The sequence below is a fragment of the Oncorhynchus masou genome, chromosome 24 (genome assembly GCF_036934945.1).
Source record: "Oncorhynchus masou masou isolate Uvic2021 chromosome 24, UVic_Omas_1.1, whole genome shotgun sequence".
Classification (NCBI taxonomy): Eukaryota; Metazoa; Chordata; class Actinopteri; order Salmoniformes; family Salmonidae; genus Oncorhynchus; species Oncorhynchus masou.
Window position 1 is genome coordinate 50,395,913 of NC_088235.1, and position 26,968 is coordinate 50,422,880.

General features: G+C 41.9%; 2 protein-coding genes across 2 annotated transcripts; one reads left to right on the plus strand and one right to left on the minus strand.

The window, feature by feature from the left end:
• Positions 1–1,709: 1,709 nt before the first annotated feature.
• Positions 1,710–10,449, plus strand: LOC135512302 (deleted in malignant brain tumors 1 protein-like). Its single transcript, XM_064934197.1, has 21 exons — positions 1,710–1,815; positions 2,003–2,029; positions 2,311–2,337; positions 2,575–2,731; positions 2,925–3,121; positions 4,798–4,896; positions 4,999–5,058; positions 5,562–5,660; positions 5,774–5,806; positions 5,963–6,061; positions 6,697–6,765; positions 6,981–7,079; positions 7,173–7,214; positions 7,376–7,471; positions 7,823–7,855; positions 8,090–8,246; positions 8,476–8,693; positions 8,810–8,985; positions 9,166–9,557; positions 9,722–9,966; positions 10,221–10,449. Exons 1-21 carry the CDS (start codon positions 1,755–1,757, stop codon positions 10,283–10,285), a joined length of 2,451 nt encoding a protein of 816 aa, XP_064790269.1. The 5' UTR covers positions 1,710–1,754; the 3' UTR covers positions 10,286–10,449.
• A 130-nt stretch (positions 10,450–10,579) lies between these two features.
• LOC135512303 (zinc finger protein Pegasus-like) lies at positions 10,580–24,259 on the minus strand. The gene is made up of 4 exons (XM_064934198.1): positions 23,860–24,259; positions 16,421–16,589; positions 12,934–13,107; positions 10,580–12,739 (listed from the first exon to the last, which is right to left on the minus strand). The coding sequence occupies exons 2-4, from the start codon at positions 16,551–16,553 to the stop codon at positions 11,769–11,771; spliced, it is 1,278 nt and encodes a 425-aa protein (XP_064790270.1). The 5' UTR covers positions 16,554–16,589; positions 23,860–24,259; the 3' UTR covers positions 10,580–11,768.
• Between the last annotated feature and the right edge of the window lie 2,709 nt (positions 24,260–26,968).

Consider the following 26,968-nt stretch of genomic DNA (forward strand, 5'->3'; position numbering starts at 1 on the left):
TTAAAATAAATGTTAAAAAAATACAAATAATACAAAAAAGCCTTTTTGATGATCTGTTTGGAGTTTTGTATTAAGAGTTGTGACATTTTGTGAAGTTAGTGTGGGTGGTGTGGGGAAATGATTGTTGTCCATCAGTACTGAGAAACCTGGTATTGACAACGCAGATGGAAAGCTACTGAGGATGGTAGCAGACTATATTACCACTCCTATTTGTCTTTAATCTGTTTGTCCTCAGACCTGGAGGGAAGCCAAAGTTGTTCCGCTACCCAATAATGGCAAAGCACCCTTTACTGGTTCTAACAGCTGACCAATCAGCCTGCTCCCAACTCTTAGCAAACTTTAGGGAAAAAATGGTGTTTGACCAGATACAATGCTATTTCTCTGTAAACAAATTAACAACAGACTTCCAGCATGCTTATAGAGAAGGGCTCTCAACATGTACTGCACTGACACAAATGACTGATGATTGGTTGAAAGAAATTGATTATAAGAAGATTGTGAGTGCAGCCTTTGATATTATTGACCATAACCTGTTGTTGAAAAGACATGTGTTCAGAGCTATCTATCTAATAGAACACTGAGGTTTACTTTATTGGAAGCTTCTCTAATGTTAAACGTGTAAAGTGTGATTGTACGGTACACTTAGCCCTCTACTCGTTTCTATTTTCACCAATGACCTGCCACTGGAATTAAACAAGGCCTGTCTGTCTACACTGTATATATGCTGATGAATCAACCCTATACGTGTCAGTTTTAGAATGGGTGGCCAGTAATAAACTGGTTCTGAACATCTCTAAAGTAAGAGCATTGTATTTGGTACAAATCATTCCCCCAATTCTAGAATCTGGTAATGAATGGCGTGACTGTTGAACAAGTTGAGGAGACTAAATTACTTGGTATTACCTTAGATTGTAAACTGTCATGGTCAAACATATTGATTCAATGGTTGTAAATATAGGGAGAGGTCTGCCCAATAAAGAGATGCTCTACTTTTTCTTTTTACATTTAATCATATTAGGGATGATTAAAACCAGCATAATGGAGACCCTCGATGCACACACGAGGTGAGGGAGCCCTGACAAATGTATGGACCCAGCTAAACACTCACCAATAGTTTCTTGAATGTTATGAGCCTACCAAATCATGCATGCTTATTTAGCTGGTATTTTAATATTAACAGTTGCACACCACTAAGGAAAACAGAGTAAAGCATTTATGATCACTACCTGCTTTGCTCAGGTCTCGTTTAGAACCATTTCTTATACTGTACCTTTCAGACTACTATGCTGTTCATGACTGCGTGCCTGTAGTAGTTCAGTCAACACGTGGAAGGGTCATAGTGAAACAGACCAACAACCCAACACTGATGAAGAATCTGTTTGTCCATGGGAATGATCCTGACTCTATCAGCCTGTTCTAAGTAATGGTGCGTCACCTTATCATAAAAATGTATTATTTCATATGCGCTATATATCTTAAACAAACCCCCATAAAACATTTCACCCCCCTCCCCCCTCTGTAGCTCAAAATAACACTTGTTGTGTTTGTGGACAGTCATTTGAATGTGTTCACCGTGTGAACTGGCTACTTTATGACCACAAGCCCAGGTGGGTCATTTCTCACACACATTGAGTATTAAGGGATTTCTCGCATTCAGGATTTTATGGGCGCTATAAGGATGTTTAAAGGACTGCCTTTGGGTATATAAACTGTCCTGTTTTGGGACTGTGTCATCGTCAAGGGGAAGGTGAAACATGGAGATTGCTACCACTCTTCTTGTTCTTTGCTCTGTGATAGTCTCACATGGAGCTCAAGGTAATGTATTCACTTATACTGCACTGTATATATGTTTGATTGGTATCGATCTCTCATTGTAAGTGTTGTTTGTTCGTAACAATGGCTTCCATTTGTGTATGATTATAGGGTTGTTGTAACACCTCTGGTGTCTCTTTCTCTCTTATGGAAAGGTTCAGATTCAATTACTCTTACTTTCTCATTGCAGGTCAGTGGGACACATGGACCACAGCAGGTAAGTTCTGTTGATGAGCTGATTTCCTACCCCAAATAACATATAGTCCTGTCTTTTTTGCTTTGTACCAATTTATAGAAATGACTTAATGAGATGAAGAAAGACTGTACTCCTCAGGGTCAATACAAATGTCAGATGTATTGTGCAATGACCATACATTTGCAAAGGATTCATTATTTTCACTAATCTGACACCTTCCTGCACCTTAGCATGTATGTTAGGTGTGCAGTGCAGTAGTCACAGTATTACTACATGGAACCTAATGACATTTGTGTTTACAGAACCTTGGAGAACAGATGACCCATCAGGTATTCCAAACTCTGAATTTTACTACTATTTCTGAGCTGTGTTTATGTTGCTCTGTTTATCAACACTTTTGATTAACGAACCCATGTTTGTTTATTCCTCTTGTTTGTTAAAATACTTCACTGTATCAACATTCCAATTAATCAACATTGTTTTTTATTGTGTCAGTCGACACTGCCAGTCAGTCTCTGTTCTACTTCTCATTCTTAACATTGCCACTTTTTGGATGTTTTGCTCAGGCACCAGTGCCCCATGTGGTGGCTACCTGACTGCATCAAAGGGCCAATTCAACAGCCCCAACTACCCCAGCAACTACCCCAACAATGCCTACTGTACATGGAACATTCAGACCCCACCGGCCAGCCAAATCGTTCAGCTGGAATTCCCCTATGTCAAGTAAGTAGGTTTTGGTTCATGTTTATTCTTAAACTTGGATATGTTAGAAAACCTAAAAATGATTTGATAAGTGAAAGCAAGTCCAGGACACTAATCAGGTCAGTCACCAGAGGTAATAAGTGCTACATTACCAGCGTATATTAGGCAGCCACCTTCATTGTACGCCATTCATCTTTCCTGTCTTCGACCACAGTCTTGAGGGTGACTTCAACTGTAGGTATGATTCCATCTCCGTGTACGATGGCTATTCCATCTACAACCGACTCCTGGGAAAGCTGTGTGGAGGACAAAGCTCAACTTTTTACTCCACCGGAAGTTCAATAACTGTGCAATTCACAAGTGACGGCTCCTCAACGTACAAGGGGTTTCAGGCAGAGTATCGCGTCGTAGGTAAGGAATTGAGATTACGTAAATATATGTAAAGAGACATTAACTGCATACAGCGCATTCTGAAAGCAATTCAGACTCCTTCCCCTTTTCCACATTTTGTTACGTTACAGACTTATTCTGAAATTGATTAACTAAAAAATGTTCCTCATCAATCTACACACAATACCCCATAATAACAAAGTGAAACTGTTTTTTAGAAATCCTTGCAAAGGTATTAAAAATAAAAAACAGAAATACATTATTTACTTAAGTATTCAGACCATTTGCTATGAGACTCGAAATTGAGCTCAGGTGCCTCCTGTTTCCATTGATCTACCTTGAGATGCTTCTATAACTTGATTGGAGTCCACCTGTGGTCAATTCAATTTATTGGACATGATTTGGAAAGGCACACACATGTCTATATAAGGTCCCACAGTTGACAGTGCATGTCAGAGCAAAAACCAAGCCATGAGGTCGAAGGAATTGTCCCTAGTGCTCCGAGACAGGATTGTGTCGAGGCACAGATCTGGGGAAGAGTACCAAAAAATGTCTGCAGCAGAAGGACCCCAAGAACAAAGAGGCCTCCATCATTCTTAAATGGAACAAGTTTGGAACCACCAAGACTCTTCCTAGAGCTGGCCGCACAGCCAAACTGAGCAATCGGGGAGAAGGGCCTTGGTTAGGGAGGTGACCAAGAACTCCGATGGTCATTCTGACAGAGCTCCAGAGTTCCTCTGTGGAGATGGGAAAACCTTCCAGAAGGACAACCATCTCTGCCACACTCCACCAATCAGGCCTTTATGGTAGAGTGGCCTGAATGCCAAGCATCACTTCTGGAGGAAACCTGGCACCATCCCTACAGTATAGCATAGTGGTGGCAGCATCATGCTGTTGGATGTTTTTCAGCAGCAGGGATTGGTAGGCTAGTAAGGATCAAGGGAAAGATGAATGCACAAAAGTACAGAGATATTCTTGATGACAACCTGCTCCAGAGTGCTCAGAACCTTAGACTGGGGCTATAGTTCACCTTTCAACAGGGCAATGATCCTAAGCACACAGCCAAGCCTACTCAAGAGTGGCTTCGGGACAAGTCTCTGAATGTCCTTGAGTGGTCCAGCCAGAGCCCGGACTTGAACCCGAGCGAACATCTCTGGAGAGACCTGAAAATAGTTGTGCAATGACACTCCCCATCCAACCTGATAGAGCTAGAGAGGATCTGCAGAGAAGAATGGAAGAAACTCCCCAAATATAGGTGTGCCAAGCTTGAAGCGTTATATCCAAGAAGACTCGAGGCTGTAATTGCTGTGCTTCAACAAAGGACTGAGTAAAGGGTCTGAATACCTAGGTAAATCATTTCTGTTTTATTTTGAATACATTTGCAAAAAAGTCTAAACCTGTTTTTGCTTTGTCATTATGGGGTATTGTATGTAGATTGACGAGGGAAAAACGAACAATTTAATACATTTTAGAATAAGGCTTAAAAAAGTGAAAAAATGTAAGGGGTCTGAATACTTTCCGATAGCACTGTAGGTATTATTTTCCTCCCTGTACTCAAACATTATGCAAACATTTTAACTAAACAAATAATGATACATGCATACAAATGTGCTGTTCATTTTAGCAGCTTGTTGGCTTGGTATTATTGCTGAATTCTGATCAGTGAACCATGATTCATCTGTTTGTTTTTCTTGTAGATGGAGGTTCTTGTAGACACAACTGTGGCTATCAGGTTGGCAACTGCTCCTGCTCATATTCCTGTGAATACAGGGGCAACTGTTGCCAGGACTATCAACGTAAGAGCAGGGAGTTCGGATCAAGTTTAGAATATTGTAACACTGTGTGCACCTCCACCGTTAAAATGTTCCCTTCTGTGCCATTCTATCTACTTTGTATAGAGATCTGCTATGGCACAACCACAGAACCCAGCACCACAAATGCAGGACCAACAACCGGAGGTATTTCTTCAGCTGTGTTAGAATTTTACTTTACAGCTAGTGTATTTAAAAAACAATTCACAAAAATTATTTGGAGAGCATGATGAAGATGTAATATAAAGTAACATAACATCTATTATTATTTGACCCTGCTGGTTATCTATGAACATTTGAACATCTTGGCCAAGTTCTGTTATAATCTCCACCCAGCACAACCAGAAAAGGACTGGCCACCCGCCATAGCCTGGTTCCTCTCTAGGTTTCTTCCTAGGTTATGGCCTTTCTAGGGAGTTTTTCCTGGCACCATGCTTCTACACTTGCATTGCTTGCTGTTTGGGGTTTTAGGCTGGGTTTCTGTACAGGACTTTGTGACATCAGATGATGTAAGAAGGGCTTTATAAATGAATTGGATTGATGGATAACAAAGAAATCATGAATAATGAAATCTGCTGTTCATGTATAAATAAAAAGTGAACAGGATTTACAGTAACTTTGAGTAATGTGCTGTTTGTTCATCACAACAGATTATTATTCCTGTGAGTACAACTGTGGCTACAGTGGCATGGTCTGCTCCTGCACCTCATCATGTCAAAACCACGGCAACTGTTGTCATGACTATCATGGTATGATATAGACATTTATGTTAAAGGCTGCGTTTCTGTTATTACTAGCAGTGTGCCTGTGCTCTTTGATAAATACTAATGGCCATCCCCGTGTTATCATCTCTCCTTCACAGATTATTGCCAGGGTACAACAGCAATACCTACAGGTATTTTGTTCCCAAATGTTAAACCTGTAAAACCTTCAGTTTTGCCAGCATATAGATTGGTGACCTGAACATGTTGTACATGTTTTAAAGCTTTGGTCTCAGAAGTAATGTTACAGCAACTGAGAGTTAGTTTGAAAATTGCCTTCTCTCCTACAGCTCAGCCTTCCTGTAGGTACAACTGTGGTTATACTCTTGGAAGCTGTTCCTGCTCCAGCTCCTGTCAATACTATGGCAACTGTTGCTATGACTACAATGGTACGTGTCCAATACAATAGATAATATTGTATTGAGTGCATGAAACTCCTTTACATCTTATGTTGCGCAAGTGAACAGAAAACCTGGTTTCAAAAAAGACACACACACTACATGTTCATTTAAAAAAATGTATGTCAATTGTACTCTTTTGTCTGTAATGTATTTTTCGTAATGTATCGGTCTCCAGTAAGACTAGCTGTCGCCATTGGCGTCGGCTAATGGGGATCCTAATAAATCAAATAATATATGCACTTTAGCAAACATTTTTATCCAAAGCAACTTAGTCATGCATCCATAAATATTACGTATGGGTGGTCCTGGGAAGCGAACAAACAACCCTAGCAATGCATGCACCATGCTATACCAACTGAGACATACAGAACCAGATAGATCAGATGGGTTCAGGTATTGTCTGAGAAAGAGCACACTACAACATTTGGATGAAGTCAAGACAAGAACACAAATATCTACCACCAAGACTTGTGTTGCTCTTCAATTCTAAAATAAGTATGCAAAGTCTCAGGTAATCAGAAAATAATTGTATAATATTGTATGTTATATTGTATATTGTAACAGTGTGTGCTCGTCCTCCGTTAAAATGTTCCCTTCCGTGCCATCTTATCTACTTTGTATAGAGATCTGCTATGACACAACCACAGACTCCCTCACCACAGCTGCAGATCCAGCTCCTGCAACAACTGGAGGTATTTCTTCAGCTGTGTTAGGATTTTACTTTACAACCAGTGTATTTCAACAAAATTAACATATTTTTTTATGTCCACAGCCACAGGTATTTATCTTCATCTAGTTTGCTGATCTGTGTATAAAAGAAAAATCTGACAATATTAATAAGAAGAAAACAATCATCAAATGCTGTTCATGAACTTTGGTCACAAATGAGGTCTGTCCTTTACACTAGGTTGGGGTTCCTGTAGATACAGCTGTGGTTCTTATGCTGGTGGTTGCTCCTGCACCTCATCCTGTCGATACTATGGCAATTGCTGTCATGACTACAATGGTATGATGATAAAGAGCTGTATGTGATTGTTAGTATTTGGGAAGGCTCACATGGTCTATGTCTAATGTCCATCCCTATCTTTCCTTCTCACAGATTATTGCCAGATCACAACATACGAACCTGGTACAACCTCAGGTATTTCTCTCCCAAAACTTACACCCAAATTTGAAAACCCTCAGCTTTTGGCATCATCTAGTTTGGTGATCTGTGTAGAAAATGTTGTGCTGTTAATGTTCTAAAGATTTTGTCAAAGAAGTGGTGTTATTGTAAAGTGGTGTTATTATTGCCTCCTGCAGAGGCTTCCTGTAGGTACAACTGTGGTTTCAATCTTGGAAGGTGTTCCTGCTCCAGCTCCTGTCAATACTATGGCAACTGTTGCTATGACTACAACAGTACGTGTCCAATACAGTAGATCAGATGGGTCCAGGTATTATCCGTGAAAGAGCACACTGTAAAGATGGAAAATATGTGGAGAAATTCTGGATAAAAATACAAATCCCTGTTGCCAAGACTTGGGTTGCCCTTCCACTCTAAGTAGACCTATGCAAAATATGTCCCAGCTAATCTGAAAATAATATTGAGTCATACATTCAATTAAAATGCAGTTGAAGTTTAGCTTAAAAAAAAAAATCAACAATGAATACCAGACACACTCCCTAAATGACTGTATGAGTTTTAAGCACAATTGCATTTACCCAGTTGGGTTTGGATATTGTTAATTCTTATTTTTTTCCTTCAACTAGCGTACTGCCCCACCACCCCACCAGAATCAACAGGTATTAACATTTCCCACATCATCCATTTAAAAAGGGATTTGATCTCATAAGCTGTATAATGACAGAACAATACAAGTAGACATCCATGTGTTGCACAAATGTAACTAACTGAACCTTTCTTGATGACAAATGTGATTTCCTGAAGATTATCTACAGGAAATCACATTTGGTGTCACAAGATGTCTGACATTTTTTAATTCCAAATGGATTTTGAGTTGAATTTCTCTTCCCCAGTCTCAGGGACTCATCCTACCTGTGGAGGAAACCTGCATGGCTCTGGGTCCATCTCAAGTCCATACTATCCAGAATATTACCATGACAACGCCTACTGTGTCTGGCATCTATCGGCCCCCTCTGGCCAAAGGATCTTTATGTCATTTACTGACCTGGAGTGAGTTAAGATTCCTCTTCAGAAATTGTTCCCTTGATTACCCTGGTTTGTTGCATCTTAATGTAAAATATTTTAAAATGCTTCACCTTGACACTTCCCTTTGATCAACTATCTGATGGATTTCTATCATTCTGAATGTGCGTGAAGACAGATCTTGAAATGGACCGTCCGTATTGACTGAGTTCACATTTAGACATATTCTATAAGTGTATGCTCTTTGTTGGTTCAGGTTGGAGAACTGCTGCTCTTGTGATTACATCTCTGTGTACGATGGATCGTCTGTGCAATCTCAAATGCTAGGCACAATCTGTGACTTCAACAACGACACCTCTTTGGCTGCCTACCACTCCACCTCTAACTACATGACAGTTCTCTTTCGCTCTGACCAATCAGTGGTCAGCAGGGGCTTCAGGGCCATGTTCAGCAGCTCCCTCGCATCAAACCAAGGTAGTCTGATTGATAATTTGGTGAAGTTAATCAAACACTAAACATTTATTTATTCTGACATTGATATTATAGCTCCGGAGCCTCGGGTTGGTTTTATTTATGTTGTGGTGTTTCAGGTCGAGTGGACTGCTCCTCAGACAACATGAACATAGTGATCCAGAGATCCTACCTGCTCTCAATGGGCTACGATGGTAACAATCTGTACCTGAACGACCAGCATTGTAGACCTCAGGTCAACAGCTACCAGGTGGTGTTCAGCTTCCCAATCAATACCTGTGGTACCCAGCGAAAGGTAAATTAATTCACCAAACGCAAAGTGATTACCAGATCACGTAATGGTATATAAAAAGCTACATAGAGATCTAGCTAGTGTGCTGCAAATGCTGGATATAGTCACATCAACTATCATTCACATTTGCCAATAATTTTCTGTTTCTTGTCCAATAACTTTTTTATCTCACGCTCTAAACAGTTTGAGAAAGGGAGAGTCGAGTACATCAACGCCGTCCGTGCCTACTGGTCCGACTCAGGCGAGATTACGCGGCAGTCTCATTTTCTGCTGCACGTGGAGTGTCGCATGGAGCAGGACACCATGGTCCAGGTTATGTACAAGACCAACGATGAGGGTAACGGTACCATAACAGGCACAGGCAGATTCAACAGCACCATGGCCTTCTTTACAAACAGCAACTTCTACAGTGAGATAACCCAAACTCCATACAAGATTACCCTCAACCAGAACATGTATGTCCAAGTCCGCCTGAGGAGGTCAGACAGCAGTCTACATCTGTTCCTGGACACCTGTGTGGCCTCTCCCTCACCTCATGACTTTCAAACCAGATCATACGACCTGGTGCGCAACGGGTAAGAAACAGGCACTGCTGATCTGACCTGCAGAAACTGTAGGGCCAAGAGATATTGCTGAGAAGGAAAATCTGTGTTTATACATTTTTTAAGGGGTGCTTATTCTTCAAGGACACTCATAGGCTCTTGATTAAAAACAACATTTGTTTCTGATGCACCCACAGATGTAGGAGGGACCCCACCTACTACTCCTACACCTCTGGTACCAGTAGCTACGCCCGCTTCACCTTCCAGGCTTTCAAGTTCCTGCGAGCCGATGAGTCAGTGTACCTGCAGTGTAAAGTCACCATCTGCCAAGCTTCTGACTACAACTCCCGCTGCCGCCGAGGCTGCCGCACCCGCAAGGCCAGGGACCTGGGGTCCTCCCAGGGGAGCCACACCCTGATCCTGGGCCCCATCCAGCTCAAAGGTCAACTCTTAGTAGGGCTATGATGTTATGATTTCTCTAGACAGATGTGGGACACCCTAACCTGTTCGCAAATTTGTATGGCTAATTTGCTGCTAATGTTTGCATTGGGCTGTTGAAAACACTCAAACAATTAGGAGCAGTGGAGCACTCTGTAATACTGTTCTGAACATGTTCCGGTATGTATATTATCACTCTGGTTTAGACTGTGCAGACACAAATGTATGCAAAAACAGGTCTTTCTTTTCCCTCCCCAGATCTGGAGAAGCCAGATGAGAAAGTGGCTGAGAAGGAGGAGATCCAGGCTAAGGTGGAACCTTAAGACTAAGCTGACCAGCCTCAACCAACTACTCTAATCATTAATACTATAATTCTGATTAATTTCACCTGAGGAATTAAAGTAGCCAATATTCACTGCTACTGTACACTATAATCTTGTATATCTTTCCTACTTTGGCTAAATGATTAAAAGCATTCAACAGACAATTATTGGTGTCTGAACATCTTATTCCATGTGCTAGCATTGAAATAGATCAAATGTGTGAACTTTTGAATTCTGACTGAATGTCAATTCATAGATACCAAGAAAAAGGACAAAGGACAGACAAGATCTGTTAGAAAACACTTTACTTAGAAATGTGTTAATATTCCTCTCACATAAAACAACTTGTCATCCAAGGGGACATGATGATCGCCAAAACGCTTCTACATTCACCTGCTCTATCAAGATACAACACATTAAACAAACTCCCTTACAAGTTCTTCCCCTTTACGTAACCCCTCAATCATTGGACGCCTGTAAGCATGGTGACATGCAATTAGTCCTAGAAACAGTAACCATGTTCTCCACAAATGTTGCTATGCAGACAACAGTATCCAATACAAAACAACCCTGCTAAGGCAGTAATCTTCACTTATCACAGTATAACTTCAACTTCATTGACACAACACCTAACCGACCGGGAAATGTAGATTACAATGCTCAATAAATATCTAAGAAAGCACAGATCCCCTAATATGCAATGCCTTGATTACATAAGGACAGAAGAAATCCAAAAGGCATGGCATGTATGCTAAAACATGGCATCTCTGGTGCTACTTGGCAATTCTGGACTGAACGGGATTGACAAAAGAGAAAATATATGGTGATAATGCTTTGACAGTAGAGGTATTGGATCTCACAATGACATATTCCATTTAAATGTCACAATATATAAGGTTAGGCTTTATCTTCCACGACACCCAATTAGCAAAAAGCTGATGGTTAAGGAAGGAAGGGCACTTTACAAATCCATCAAACGACAACATAACACCCGCATCTAAAGAAAACAAACAGAAAAAAATAAAGATGTCAAATGTACAAATGTAAAGTGATTGTGAATATGGTAGGCACTGTTGGAGGCATGAATGGTGCCGTCTTTGCACTCTGAAATGGTTTAGTGGGTTACGGTTAAAGCCGATAAACGAGCACTCTCATAAAATGTTAGCGTCTATAACTATAGTATGTTAGTAAGGCTGAAAATGGTGTTCATGTTAAAAAACCCACATAAGGAATGTTTAACGATCAAACCGGTCAAGTGAGTTGTACCTCTAAACCACTCCATCCCTACACATTACATACAAATGGGCACTGTCAAATGTTATTTTCTTTCCTGTAAAATCAAATTCACTATACAGAATTTGCAAAGGCTACATCATGTCCAATTTCAGAAAGATCAACAGCAATAAATAAAAATCTGCATTATGGAATTAAATAAAAACACCTTCAATCATCTCCAGTCCTTCGTCACTGACCCGGTGACAAGTCACTGCTTATGCTGTCCCCTGGCAAAATGACAGGCAAAGTCGTATTTGCTCCTGCACTTGTGGCCACAGATGTTGCACTGGAAGGGGTTCTCGTAGCCGTGGCAGCCCATGTGGATGGTGTACAGGATGTTGTCAGGGAAGTAGATGTCACAGTGCTGGCAGTGGTGCAGCATCTGGGGGTCTTGATGCAATGAGGGCAGGCCCGGGACTGGTGTGCTGGGCTGGCTATTGGTGATGCTGGGGGTACTGGTACGCCCGCTGTGCTCGCTGCAGGGACCTGCCCCGGGGCTGCAGTTGCTGTGTGGTGGGGGTCTGGGCTCTGGGGTGATGGGGGAGGAGGAGGCAGCATGGGCAGTGCTGGCTGACGCAGCAGCAGAAGCGGTGGCTGGGAGAGGCTGCTGGATGAGGAAGGGCTTCTCGTCCACACAGGACTCTGCACCTGGAGATATGGGAGGCTGTTGGGTCTCGCCCTCAGGTTCTGAGGGCAGGTTGGCCAGTTGACCAGCCAGGGTGGAGAGCTGGTTGAGGGGGTTTTCCATGACCAGGTTGTGGTGGTGATGGTGGTGATTGTCCCTGGAGCTTCCATCTCCACCAGCACCCTGGTCGTCGTAGGTCTCCTGGCGCAGGTGGGGCAGTTCGTGGGAGTAGTCGTCCAGGTGCTCAGCCTTGTGCATCACCATGGAGGGGGGGCTGAAGTTGATGAGGAGCCGGCGACCATAGCCCAGGCTGGTCTTCTTCTGCAGGACGCTCAGCATCTTCTTGTGGGAGAGAGAAGAGCGAGCACCTTTCATGGGTAAGAGCTTGTGGCGGCGGCGCCGGTGGTGTGAAAGGTTGCTGCGGTCACTGCAGCGGAAGGAGCACAGCTCACACTTGTAAGGCTTTTCTCCTGTGTGGGAGCGCATGTGGGCCTCTAGGTGGCGCTCATAGGCAGAGGCAAAAGGACACAGATGGCATCTGTGGGGTTTCTCTCCTGTTTGATCAGAGGAAAGAGGAAGAATAAAGTCTTAGGACATTTTAAATGTCATGTTTTTTGCGTTTTTTTCTGATAACTAACTAGGCCTAATGAAAAGAAAAGGGTGAAAGCTTTGTATAAGAGAAAATGCTCAGCGAGTGATCTTCATCTGGTAGCATCTGCATGGTGTTATCTGTTCTATTCAAGCTCACCTGTGTGAATGCGGATATGTTCAATGAGTCGTGCTGTGCCTCTGGTAGCATAGTTACAGTAACGGCACTTGAGTTTGCCGTCATATGTTCTCTCGAAGCCATCCACCAGCATCCCTGAGCCGTCATCAAGGGACATATCCGCTGAGGGGTGGTCTAATCCATTCTGACTGCAATCTGCACAGGTACAGGAATAATCACAGCACAGGTTCAAGAGAAATATCTATATTTGTATTTATTATGGATCCCCATTTGCTGCTGCCAAGGCAGCTCTTCCTTGGATCCAGCAAAATTAAGGCAGGTTTTTATTTATTAAAGCGTTACAATACATTCACAACATATTAAATGTGTGCCCTCAGGCCCCTACTCTACTAACACATATCTACAACACAAAATCCATGTGTATGTATAGTGCGTATGTTATTGTGTGTTTGTATGCATGTGTCTGTGCCCATGTTTGTGTTGCTTCACAGTCCTCGTTGTTCCAAAAGGTGTATTTCTATCTGTTTTTTACATCACATTTTACTGCTTGCATGAGTTACTTGATGTGGAATAGAGTTCCATGTAGTCATGGCTCTATGTAGTACTCTGCACCTCATATAGTCTGTTTTAGACTTGGGGACTCTGAAGAGACCTCTGGTGGCATGTCTTGTGGGGTATGCATGGGTGCCCGAGCTGTGTGCCAGTAGTTCAAACAGACAGCTTGGTGCATTCAACATGTCACCTCACAAGTACAATTAGTGACAAAGTCAATCTCTCCTCCACTTTGAGCCAGGAGAGATTGACATGCATATCATTAATGTTACCGCTCTGTATACGTCAAGGGCCAGCCATGCTGCCCTGTTCTGAAACAATTGCAATTTTCCTAAGTCTCTCTTTGTGGCACCTGACCACACGACTGAACAGTAGCCCAGGTGCGACAAAACTATGGCCTGTAGGACCTGCCTTGTTGATAGTGCTGTTCAGAATGCAGAGCAGCACTTTATTATGTACAGACGTCTCCCCATCCTAGCTACTGTTGTATCAATATGTTTTGACCATGACAGTTTACAATCCAGGGTTACTCCAAGTAATTTAGTCACCTCAACTTGCTCAATTTCCACATTATTCATTACACAATTTAAATCAAATCAAATTTTATGTCACATACACATGGTTAGCAGATGTTAATGCGAGTGTAACGAAATGCTTGTGCTTCTAGTTCCGACAATAAAGTAATAACCAACGAGTAATCTAACTAACAATTCCAAAACTACTACCTTATACACACAAGTGTAAAGGGATAAAGAATATGTACATAAAGATATATGAATGAGTGATGGTACAGAGCGGCATAGGCAAGATGCAGTAGATTGTATCGAGTACAGTATATACGTATGAGATGAATAATGTAGGGTATGTAAACATTATATTAAGTAGCATTGTTTAAAGTGGCTAGTGATATATTTTACATCAATTCCCATTATTAAAGTGGCTGGAGTTGAGTCAGTGTGTTGGCAGCAGCCACTCAATGTTAGTGGTAGTTTAGGGTTTATTGAATGATTTGTCCCAAATACAATGATTTTATTTAGGACTAACTTATTCCTTGCCACCCATTCTGAAACTAACTGTAGCTCTATGTTAACTGTTGCAGTCATTCAGTTGCTGTAGTAGCTGACATGCATAGTGTTTTGTCATCCGCATACATAGACACACTGGCTTTACTCGTTAGTAAAGACCGCAAAAAGGGGTCTAGACAGCTGCCCTGGAGAATTCCTGATTCGACCTGGATTTTTTTGGGGTTTCCAATAAAAGAACACCAACTGTTATCCACAATATAGCAGGGGGTGTAAAGCCATAATACATAAGTTTTGCCAGCAGCAGACTTTAAAGTCTAACAAAACAGCTCCCCCAATCTTTTCATCATCAATTTCTCTCAGCCAATCAGTAATTTGTGTAAGTGTTGTGCTTGTTGAATGTTCATCCCTATAAGCGTGCTGAAAGTCTGTTGTCAATTTGTTTACTGTAAAATAGTATTGTCTCTGGTCAAACACAATTTTTCCCAAAAGTTTACTAAGGGTTGGTAACAGGGTGATTGGTCGGCTATTTGAGCCAGTAAAGGGGGCTTTACTGTTCTTGGGTAGTGGAATAACTTTTATTTCCCTCCAGGCCTGAGGGCACACATTTTCTAATCATTACACTCCACTCACATTAATGGTTTTTAGAATGATAACAGAATCATGCATGAAACAGTCTGGATAAAACTGTTTGAATCAGATAGTTTACTCAGAGGACAAGGGCAAGAGTCAGCTGACAGTCAAAATGGTGGTTTGTGTTGATGCCATAGTAAGGTCTACCTGTAGCCCAATATTAGACCTCTGATTAATTATTTAATTGAAATGAGGCCTAAGGGCATTCCATAGCGACTGCGTCCGAGAGAACAAAATAGTCAAATGGCTGTACCTGCTTAACAGCATGTGTCCAACATCTGGAGCTACTGATTGGAGTGCACCGTTTGCGTCGCCAAGCAGTGAACAATAAACTATTAAATATGGAAATGTTATTTTGTTCTCACTTTGCACACACACATTTCCTCTGCTTCCGGTCTGGGGTTGCCAGACAATCAGACTGTGTTACCTCTGGTTCACAGTCTGAGATTAATGCCATACATTTCCTCTCAATCTCTACAAACCAGAACGTAAAAAAAAAAAAGTATATTTGAACTTACTTTACCGGTTCTTTGTGCAGTTGGTCCTTTTGCAGGTAGGGATGTGAGACAACATATCAACAGGAAAGTATAATTAAATACATTTTTCAAAGCGCTGGCAGTTCTTTCAGGTTATCATCACCTGAAGCATGTGCAGAACCACGTAAACACGCGCACGAGCTCGACAAGTATGCATGCACCTAGTACATGTATTTTCGTCTTAAGCGCATGCTTCATGTGATAGAAATCTCAACGCACTTCCAGCACTTTGAAAAGTTGAATTATACATTCCTGTGGATATATTGTCTCACATTCAAACCTATAAAAAGGACCAACCACATGGACAACTGTTAAAGTAAGTTGAAAAATTATTTCATTCAACATTCTGGCTTGTAGAAGTCGTGAAAGGAAACTTTCATGATGCAAATGCAAATTTCTGCCCAACGTACAATTCAACATGGGGTCTTCGAGCTACGTCTAGGGCAGCATGGTGCCCATATTGCAAGCCGGAATAGGTAAACAAAACAGGAGTGAAAGACAGGCGAGAACACACCATGGAATCCATGTTTGGTTTTGATTTGGAGGGGGAAGTAGCATCTAACAATTGGATTTAAATTATTTCCTGGACACTGCTCTGCAATGCAAACGACGACCTCCTAATCAGAACAGTCTACAAATTACGGATATAGTTTAGGAAGCGGGAAAAGTGTAGCAAACAGGAACGGTCGGCAAATAACTTGCAAGGTGGGTAAAAGTTCAAACCAGACCAGAGTTTCCCTCAGGTATAAACTGGGCTAGGCTTACCTGCTGGTAGGTCGTCCATCTCTTTGACTCCACTGACGGAGCCCGAGATCATGTTCACATGTTGAGTCTGCTGGCTGAGATACTCTTGGAAGTCTTTGACAAAGTCCAACGTCTCTGGCTTTTCCTCGCCCATTGGAAGGTAGAGATGCTTTCAGGTGCAATAAATCAACTGTATCCATAACAGCACATGATGATGACGGTGTCAATAGGCAGACAGATAAGCAAAAAACAACATGACAACATGACAATACATTGACATAACTTGTGATTTAAAACGCAGAGTTAATTTCAGTCTATGCTGCCTTTCAGGTCATAAACTTTTTGACAAGACATGGATCACCCTAGAGAACACTGCTACTCCAGTTGCTCTCTCTTCATCTGACTAGTTCTCTCTCATAGTCCAAGAGCATCTGGTCGTTGGAGTGGTGGCACAAGGATACTCATTTCTCCTAACTGGAGATACTCTCTCCTTTCCCTCTCGCACCTGTCCATCTACCCATTTTAATTCAATGCGGTCACTGTCACTTGTCCACTCAAGCGTGTCATCTATCGACCACTAGGTGCCCTTGGCGAGTTCCTCAATGAGCTTGACACCTTGATAAACTAATTTCCTTACGATGGCTCTTTGGCCCATCACCTCAAGCTCAACAAGATGGAGTTGCTCTTCCTCCGGGGAAGATATGCCTGCTCAAAGACCTCTCCATCACATTTGACAAGTCCACAGTGTCACCCTCCCAGAGTGCAAAGAACCTTGGCGTGACTCTGGACAACAGTGTCATTCTCTGCAAACATCAAAGTAGCGACTCGCTCCTGCAGGTTCATGCTCTACAACATCTGTAGAGTACGGCCCCACCTCACAGAGGAAGCTGTGCAGGTCCTAATCCAAGCAATTGTCATCTCCCATCTGGACTATTGCAACTCGCTTTTGGCTGGGCTCCCCGCTTGTGCCATCAAACCCCTGCAACTTTTCCAGAATGTTGCAGCTTACCTGGTTTTCAAGCTTCTCACGTTCTCTCGTCACCCCACTCCGCACACTCCACTGGCTTCCAGTTGAAGCTCGCATTCACTACAAGGCCATGGTGGTTGCCTAAGGAGCAGCAAGAGGAACTGCCCCTCCCTACCTTCTGGCTATGCTCAAACCCTACACCCCAACCCGAGCACTCAGTTCTACCACTTCTAGTCTCTTGGCTCTCCCTGGAGAGCAGCTCCCGCTCATCCCAGTTCAAGCTCTTCTCGGTCCTGGCTCCCCAATGGTGGAACCAGCTTCCCCCTCAAGTATGGTTGGGCGATACATTCTAATTCATTATATATGTTTTTGTGCAATATTCTAAATGCCTGTAATCGGTCTCATCTCCTTTGCTCTTCTATGCTGTGTGAACCTGTATACAACGAGATTGTAACGTTAAAAGTTGTGGGGCTTGCTAAAGCTCTTTCGTATTTTTGTGGTAGTGAAATAAGTTTAAAAAGTTGAATTTCAATTATATTATTTTAATATTGAAATCCTTTTAAATTCCCATCGATAGTCAGTAGTAGCGGTCAGTAGTTGTGGTCAAAAGTTGGTGAGACAACATGGTAGTCATATGGTCAGGTGTGGTTGTGGTCTGTAGCTGTGTGGTTGTGGTCTGTAGATGTGTAGTTGTGTTCACTACATGTGGTCAGATGTTGTGTGGTTGTGGTCAGTAGTTGCTGTCGGTAGCTGTGGTAAGCAGCTTTGTAATTGTGGTCAGAAGTTGTGTGGTTGTGGTCAGAAGCATGGTTGTGGTCACTCGATGTGGTCAGAAGTTGTGTGGTTGTTGTCAGTAGTTGTGTGGTTGTGGTCAGCAGTTGAGTGATCAGTATGTGTGGTTGTGGTCACTAGATGTGGTCAGAAGTTGTGTGGTTGTGGTCACTAGATGAGTGGTCAGTAGTTGTGGTCAGGAGTTGTGTGGTTGTGGTCAGAAGTTGTGTGGTTGTCGTTCATAGTTATGTGGTTGTGTTCACTATATGTGGTCAGAAGTTGTGTGGCCGTGGTCTGTTGTTGTCAGTAGTTGTGGTAAGCAGCTTTGTGATTGTGGTCAGAAGTTGTGTGGTTGTGGTCACTAGATGTGGTCAGAAGTTGTGTGGTTGTTGTCAGTAGTTGTGTGGTTGTGGTCAGCAGTTGAGTGATCAGTAGTTGTGTGGTTGTGGTCAGTAGTTGCTGTCAGTAGCTGTGGTAAGCAGCTTTGTGATTGTGGTCAGAAGTTGTGTGGTTGTGGTCAGAAGCATGGTTGTGGTCACTAGATGTGGTCAGAAGTTGTGGTTGTGTTCACTAGATGAGTGGGCAGTAGTTGTGTGGTTATGGTTAGCAGTTGAGTGATCAGTATGTGTGGTTGTGGTCACTAGATGTGGTCAGAAGTTGTGTGGTTGTGGTCACTAGATGAGTGGTCAGTAGTTGTGGTCAGGAGTTGTGTGGTTGTGGTCAGAAGTTGTGTGGTTGTCGTTCATAGTTATGTGGTTGTGGTCACTAGATGTGGTCAGATGTTGTGTGGTTGTTGTCAGTAGTTGTGTGGTTGTTGTCAGTAGTTGTGGTAAGCATCTTTGTGATTGTGGTCAGAAGTTGTGTGGTTGTGGTCAGCAGTTGATTGATCAGTAGTTGTGTGGTTGTGGTCACTAGATGTGGTCAGCAGTTGTGTGGTTGCGGTAAGTTGTGGTCACTAGATGAGTGGTAAGTAGTTGTGTGGTTGTGGTCAGAAGTTGTGTGGCTGTGGTCACTAGATGTCGTCAGCAGTAGTGTGGTTGCGGTAAAAAGTTGTGCGGTTGTGGTCAGAAGTTGTGTGGATGTGGTCAGTAGATGCGGTAAGCGGTTATGTGGTTGTGGTCAATAGATGCGGTAAGCGGTTATGTGGTTGTGGTCAATAGATGTGGTAAGCCATTGTGTGGTTGTGGTCAGCAGTTGTGTGGTTGTGGTCAATAGATGCGGTAAGCGGTTATGTGGTTGTGGTCAATAGATGCGGTAAGCGGTTATGTGGTTGTGGTCAATAGATGTGGTAAGCCATTGTGTGGTTGTGGTCAGCAGTTGTGTGGTTGTGGTCAGCAGTTGTGTGCTTGTGGTCAGCAGTTGTGTGCTTGTGGTCAGCAGTTGTGTGCTTGTGGTCAGCAGTTGTGTGGTTGATGTCAGTAGTTGTGTGGTTGTGGTCACTAGATGAGTGGTCAGAAGTTGTGTGGCTGTGATTACTAGATGAAGTCAGCAGTAGTGTGGTTGCGGTAAAAGGTTGTGTGGTTGTGGTCAATAGATGAGTGGTCAGTAGTTGTGGTTGTGGTCAGGAGTTGTGTAGTTGTGCTTAGGAGTTGTGTGGTTGTGATCAGGAGTTGTGTGGTTGTGGTCAGTTGTGCGGTTTCTGTCAGTTGTTGTGGTAAGCAGCTTTGTGATTGTGGTCAGAAGTTGTGTGGTTCTGTGTGTCAGTAGTTGTCGTCAGAGGTTGTGGTCAGTAGATGAGGTCAGAAGCTGTGTGGTTGTAGTCACTAGATGTCTGGTTGTGGTCACTAGATGTGGTCAGCAGTTGTGTGGTTGCGGTAGGTTGTGGTCACTAAATGAGTGGTCAGAAGATGTGTGGCTGTTGTCAGAAGATGTGTGGCTGTGGTCAAAAGATGTGGTCAGTAGTTGTGTGGTTGTGGTCAGCAGTTGATTGATCAGTAGTTGTGGTCACTAGATGTCGTCAGCAGTTGTGTGGTTGCGGTCAGAAGTTGTGTGGCTGTGGTCACTAGATGTCGTCAGCAGTGGTGTGGTTGCGGTAAAAAGTTGTGCAGTTGTGGTCGTGGTCAGAAGTTGTGTGGATGTGGTCAGCAGTTGTGTGGTTGTGGTCAGCAGTTGTGTGGTTGTGGTCAAAAGTTGTGTGGTTGTGGTCAAAAGTTGTGTGGTTGTGGTCAAAAGTTGTGTGGTTGTGGTCACTAGATGAGTGGTCAGAAGTTGTGTGGCTGTGATTACTAGATGTCGTCAGCAGTAGTGTGGTTGCGGTAAAAGGTTGTGTGGTTGTGTTCACTACATGTGGTCAGAGTTGTGTGACTGTGGTCAGAAGTTGTGTGGTTGTGGTCAGTAGTTGTGTGGTTGTGGTCAGAACAGATGTTGTTTTGCTATGTTTTTAGGGAAGAACGCTATTTTCATCCATGAGCTAGCTAGCTTTTTTTTATGACCAGCACTGTAGGTGCAAGACAACTTTACCAGCATCATAGGATAGTTGACCTGAAATACGAGTGATAGCGTAATCAATGTGTACTAACTACATTAAAAAATTTATCAATGCGTTGAATTATTGTGACGTGCAGTCATATTCAGGTCCTGATTGGTCAACAAGCCTATTAAAACATGTAGTGTTATTGGATGTGTATCTTTTTTGACACTCAAAAGACCCAAACACCATTTGATCACAACTACACAACTCCTGACCACAACCACAACTACTGACCACTCATCTATTGACCACAACCACACAACTGCTGTATGATGTCAGCATGCCACTTTTTGTCACTAAAAACTCTGGCAAACAGCGGTAACTTTCTATCGGTAGAAACTATTCCAAATCCATCCCATCTACAGATTGGTAGATGCTATTCCTAATCCGTTTTCGGATTTGACAATCAAAGAAGTAGGGGAAGTTGGAAGAAAATGGTAATGCAGCTGTACAGTAAAATCCGTAGTGAATATTTTGGTTCCGCAAACAGTTATGAATAGTAGAGTAGATGAAGACTCCATACGCTCTAACGTTTTGGGGTAGTAGTCAAAACGGCAGTTGTTTGCAAAATGATTTTAGCAAGAGTGAAACCTCTTGCTTCCCCACTTTCTCTATGGTTTACACCAAGCTCTCCCCTGCCTTTAACTCTACCTACATGTACAGTCGTGGCCAAATGCTGAGACTGACAAATATTAATTTTCACAAAGTGAAAGTTTGTATGATGGCAATTTTGCATATACTCCAGAATGTTATAAAGAGTGATCAGATGAATTGCAAAGTCCCTCTTTGCCATGCAAATGAACTGAATCCCCCAAAAAACATTTCCAATGCATTTCAGCCCTGTCACAAAAGGACCAGCTGACAACATGTCAGTAATTCTCTCGTTAACACAGGTGTGAGTGTTGACGAGGACAAGGATGGAGATCACTCTGTCATGCTGATTGAGTTTGAATAACAGACTGGAAGCTTCAAAAGGAGGGTGATGCTTGGAATCATTGTTCTTCCTCTGTCAATCATGGTTACCTGCAAGGAAACACTTGCCGTCATCATTGCTTTGCACAAAAAGGGCTTCACAGGCAAGGATATTGCTGCCAGTATGATTGCACCTAAAGCAACCATTTATCAGATCATCAAGAACTTAAAGGAGAGAGGTTCAATTATTGTGAGGAAGGCTTCAGGGTGCCCAAAAAAGTCCAGCAAGCGCCAGGACCGTCTCCTAAAGTTGATTTAGCTGTTGGATCGGGGCACCAACAGTACAGAGCTTGCTCAGGAATGGCAACAGGCATGTGTGAGTGCATGTGCACGCACAGTGAGGCGAAGACTTTTGGAGGATGGCCTGGTGTAAAGAAGGGCAGCAAAGAAGCCACTTCTCTCCAGGAAAAACATTAGGGACAGACTGATATTCTGCAAAAGGTATAGGGATTGGACTGCTGAGGACTGGGGTAAAGACATTTTCTCTGAATCCCCTTTCCAATTGTTTGGGGCATCCGGAAAAAAGCTTGTCCGGAGAAGACAAGGTGAGCACTACCATCAGTCCTGTGTCATGCCAACAGTAAAGCATCCTGAGACCATTCATGTGTGGGGTTGCTTCTCAGCCAAGGGAGTGGCTCACTCACAATTTTGCCTACGAACACAGACATGAATAAAGAATGGTACCATTACATCCTCCGAGAGCAACTTCTCCCAACCATCCAGGAACAGTTTGGTGACGAACAATGCCTTTTCCAGCATGATGGAGCACCTTGCCATAAGACAAAAGTGATAACTAAGTGGCTCGAGGAACAAAACATAGATATTTTGGGTCCATGGCCAGGAAACTCCCCAGATCTTAATCCCATTGAGAACTTGTGGTCAATCCTCAAGAGGCGGGTGGACATACAAAAACCGGCAAAAAAACGGACAAATTCCAAGCATTGATTATGCAATAATGGGCTGCCATCAGTCAGGATGTGACCCATAAGCTAATTGACAGCACGCAGGGGGGATTGCAGAGGTCTTGAAAAAGAAGGGTAAACACTGCAAATATTGACTATTTGCATCGACTTCATGTAATTGTCAATAAAAGCCTTTGACACTTATGAAATGCTTGTAATTATACTTCAGTAATCCATAGTAACATCTGACAAAAAATATCTAAAGACACTGAAGTAGCAAACTTTGTGGAAAGTAATGTGTGTGTCATTCTCAAAACTTTTGGCCATGACTGTACATATTACCTCAACTGACCTGTGCCCCTGCACATTGACTCAGAACCGGTACACCTTGTAGACAGCCTTGCTTGTTATTTTACTGTTGCTGTTTAATTATTTGTTACTTTTATATTTATCTCTTCTTCATTTAACACTTTTTTTTCTTAAAGCATTGTTGGTTAAGGGCTTGTAAGTAAGGATTTCACTGTAATGTCTACATCTGTTGTATTCGGCGCATGTGACAAATAACATGTGATTTGCTCTAACCACTGCCGTCCCTAATGCCTGTTACAAGAAGTTGAATGTGCATTATGCATGGTTATAGTTGAATTTGTAATAAATAAATAAAAATTCATAGACAGTCTTCAATGCCAGATCAGTGATTATTGCGACAACAAAAAAATAGCAGGTTAAACTATTTTGATAAAATAATTAAATTACTAATGGTTATGGATTATATTTGGCCTGGGTATAACTTCACAAGTCCTGAATTAATTAGATTATTGCTGACTGTTTGAAATGCAGTATAGCTGATCTTTAATTGTACAATACTTATTTTGAGAATTAAAAAAACTGAAAATCTAGATATACATCGTTAAGTTAAAAAAAAAAATCGGTATGATTTTTAGGGCATATCGCCCAGCCCTATCCTGAAACTAGGACAGCAGTGTCCTGCCCATCTCCCGAAAGCACCAGAAAAACTCTTCAAATAGTATCTTAAATAATCCACCTCCTCACTTCAAACCTCCCGTCCAAAAAAAAACATTTCATGAACCAACACTTGCACTTAACTTCCTCTCCCTTCTTGCTCTGTACTGTCTATGCCTGTGGATTGTCCTACCTAACAGTAGCTAAGTATCTTAAGATTAATGCAATAACTGTAAGTAAGTCTGCTAAATGACAAAAAAATGTTGCTAAATGTAAACTTTAGCAGGTCCTTTTAGCTAGCCAATGTCATCGACAGAACATCGATTCCACCATTGATTGGTGGCCAGGTAACTGGCCAACACTCAGCTGACCAGGTAACCAAGGAGCTAACTTACTAGCTAGCGAATCAACTTACCTTTTCAAAATGTCAACAAATTGTTAGCAAGTATTAATATGTCTCTAGCCAGCTAGTGAAAGACAGACGATTATTCGTGGCAAACTCAGTAATTGACCGGTGACGACAAGTGTCCAAGTGACTGATCAGTTCCGTTGAAATAGCGTTCATGTTGTTGTTGCTAACTTCAGGTTAGCCAGCTGGCTACTGTCTTTCGACCTAAACAACTGTTCCGTTTACATAGGCATCACTCAACTACGGCTGCATCGAGTTCCTATGGCGAATAGCTAAGCGTGCTACAGAATCAGTCGGTTGGTCTCTAATCACATAAATGTGCAATATAGAGCTAGCGACGTTATCTGAATCAAAACAATGAAGCAATTTGTGGAGGTGAGAGTTCACTCAGTGCACCCGCGAAAATCGTCCCGCCTCAAGGTGCAATAATTGCGCGAAGAACAGTTCCTAGGAAATAACTGCTGTAGTAGCTCACATACTGTGTACCTCAGTGGTTGTAGCCCACCAAAGATACTTTTAAAACTCTGTGGTAGTACAGCAGGGTGAGTTTAATTATTTCTCAAGATCTTATTAAATACAAGCAGACTGCACTAATCAACTAGATGGTACATACATCTTTCCAAACTTTGTTTTGCTGTCAGTGCCAAATAATAGTCACCTGTAATTTACCCAATTTTGACAGGCTTAACGTTGCATTCTGCTGCATTCATTGCATTCTGCTGCATTCATTGCATTATTATTTAATTTAATTGTGGAAACTGTTGCTTTAATTTGTCAGTGTCCACTAAATATAAAATGTTGACTATCTTGTACCCATAACATTAGGCGATTAAACCGCTCACACTTCCAAACATAGACATTTAATTACAAAGCTCTACATTTGAGCAACAGCAATTTCATTACTTTAAATAGCTAGATTGACTCATTTATGTTTCATCACTATCAATAATTGAACAGTTAAGACATTTGGAGAAGATCATATTTCCCCATTTGTGTCAAGTTGTAGGAAAACCATTGAGAAGCATTGAGAAGAGGGTGATAAACTAGCAGTTTGAGTGAGGCCATTGTATCCTTTTCAGTGCCACATTGCCTTGTGATGTTACAAGAGCAGTACAGCAAGTAATGTACACGGTCTAACAGCGAGGCATGGTGGCATGAACTGTTCAAGTTGAACCAAGGACCACTCAGAATAAAATCTTTACAATGAAATCTGAAGTCTGTCTCTAGCAGCACTATCATGAGCAGATTTAGAAATAAAGTGAATGAGAACATCCAGTCAGTTCAATTATTGTTTTTATTCCAGTTCAGTTTCTGTACACTAGATGGTGTATTTTGTCCATAAATGAACAGTGTCCAGCATGCATCCATCCACTCATAACATAAACATGAACACAAGGGTATAACTTGAAATAAACGTCCACTCTAAATATTGGTGAAGGCAATTGTTGACATCAGGTATATTAAGATTCAAAATGTCTACATGATAAGTCTGCTAATAGACCTGCACAGAGTTTCACTGCCAAGATAACAAGGCTTCTCCATGTCAGCTGACAATAGCAGTCCCAGGGGACTAGGGGCTGGGGCCTAAGGCAGACATGACAGTCCAGCTCACTGGATTAAACTACGACCCAGAGAGCAGTCAATAACATCACCTAATAGCTTGTCAACACTAATGTTATTTTATTGCAATTTAATTATGCTCAGGTTTCCAATGGGGCAGATGCCTTTAAATCATTTACACACTGACAATAATTTGTCAGTTGGGAAAGACAAAGCACATTTTTGTGTGTTTAGGGGGTTTCATTTGTTCAGGCCTAAATATTTTTGTTTTTGTAAGCCTTCCACATGGATTGTTTTTGCAGATAGGCCTTATTGAAAGAAGACCCGACATCATAGTTAGTTGGGCTGGCAGCACTTAAATTGGACAACAGACTTAGTAGTGTGATCAAAAATTATGTTTTTATTTTACAGTCAGTGTTCTAGTCCCACAGTGTAGAAGTGATGACGATATTTATAAATACACAGTCCAGTAGTCAAAAGTCAAAAGAAATGGTAATTTCAAAAAGGTTTTATAGTTGACAAGAAGACAGTACTAAAAGGATCCAAAATTGTATTTGTCGCGTGCCGAATACAACAGGTGTAGACTTTACTGTGGAATGCTTACTTACAAGCCCTTTCCCAACAATGCACAGTTAAAAAGTAAGAAAAATGTATCAAATAAAATAAGGAAATAGTAACACAATAAACTAACAATAACGAAGCTAGAAACATGGACTACCAATACCGAATCAATGTGCAGGGGTTGAGGTAATATACAGTTGAAGTCGGAAGTTTACATACACTTAGGTTGGAGTCATTAAAACATGTTTTTCAACCACTCCACAAATTTCTTAATAACGAACTACAGTTTTGGCAAGTCGGTTAGGACATCTACTTTGTGCATGACACAAGTAATTTTTTCAACAACTGTTTACAGACAGATAATTTCACTTCTAATTCACTGTATCACAATTCCAGTGTGCCAGAAGTTTACCTACGCTAAGTTGACTGTGCCTTTAAACAGCTTGGAAAAGTCCAGAAATTGATGCCATGGCTTTAGAAGCTTCGGATAGGCTAATTGACATCATTTGAGTCAATTGGAGGTGTACCTGTGGATGATTTTCAAGGCCTACCTTCAAACTCAGTGCCTGTTTGCTTGACATCATGGGAAAATCAAAAGAAATCAGCCAAGAACTCAGAAAGAAAATGTAGACCTCCACAAGTCTGGTTCATCCTTGGGAGCAATTTCCAAACGTCTGAAGGTACCACGTTCATCTGTACAAACAATAGTATGCAAGTATAAACACCATGAGACCACACAGCCGTTATACCACTAGAGATGAACGTACTTTGATGTGAAAAGTGCAAATCAATCCCAGAACAACAGCAAAGAACCTTGTGATGATGCTGGAGGAAACAGGTACAAAAGTATATATATCCAGAGTAAAACGAGTCCTATATTGACATAACCTGAAAGGCTGCTCAGTAAGGAAGAAGCCACTGCTCCAAAACCGCCATAAAAAAACCAGACTACAGTTTGCAACTGCACATGGGGACAAAGATCATACTTTTGGGG

Excerpts from the sequence above, each read along its gene's own strand:
- LOC135512302 (XM_064934197.1), top strand. The coding sequence starts at position 1,755 with ATGGAGATTGCTACCACTCTTCTTGTTCTTTGCTCTGTGATAGTCTCA. Across the intron at positions 4,897-4,998 it reads CTGTTGCCAGGACTATCAAC|AGATCTGCTATGGCACAACC; the intron begins GTAAGAGCAGGG and ends TACTTTGTATAG. Across the intron at positions 7,215-7,375 it reads CGAACCTGGTACAACCTCAG|AGGCTTCCTGTAGGTACAAC; the intron begins GTATTTCTCTCC and ends TGCCTCCTGCAG.
- LOC135512303 (XM_064934198.1), bottom strand. The coding sequence starts at position 16,553 with ATGGGCGAGGAAAAGCCAGAGACGTTGGACTTTGTCAAAGACTTCCAA. Across the intron at positions 13,108-16,420 it reads GATGGACGACCTACCAGCAG|ATTGCAGTCAGAATGGATTA; the intron begins GTAAGCCTAGCC and ends GTACCTGTGCAG. Across the intron at positions 12,740-12,933 it reads ACATATCCGCATTCACACAG|GAGAGAAACCCCACAGATGC; the intron begins GTGAGCTTGAAT and ends CTGATCAAACAG.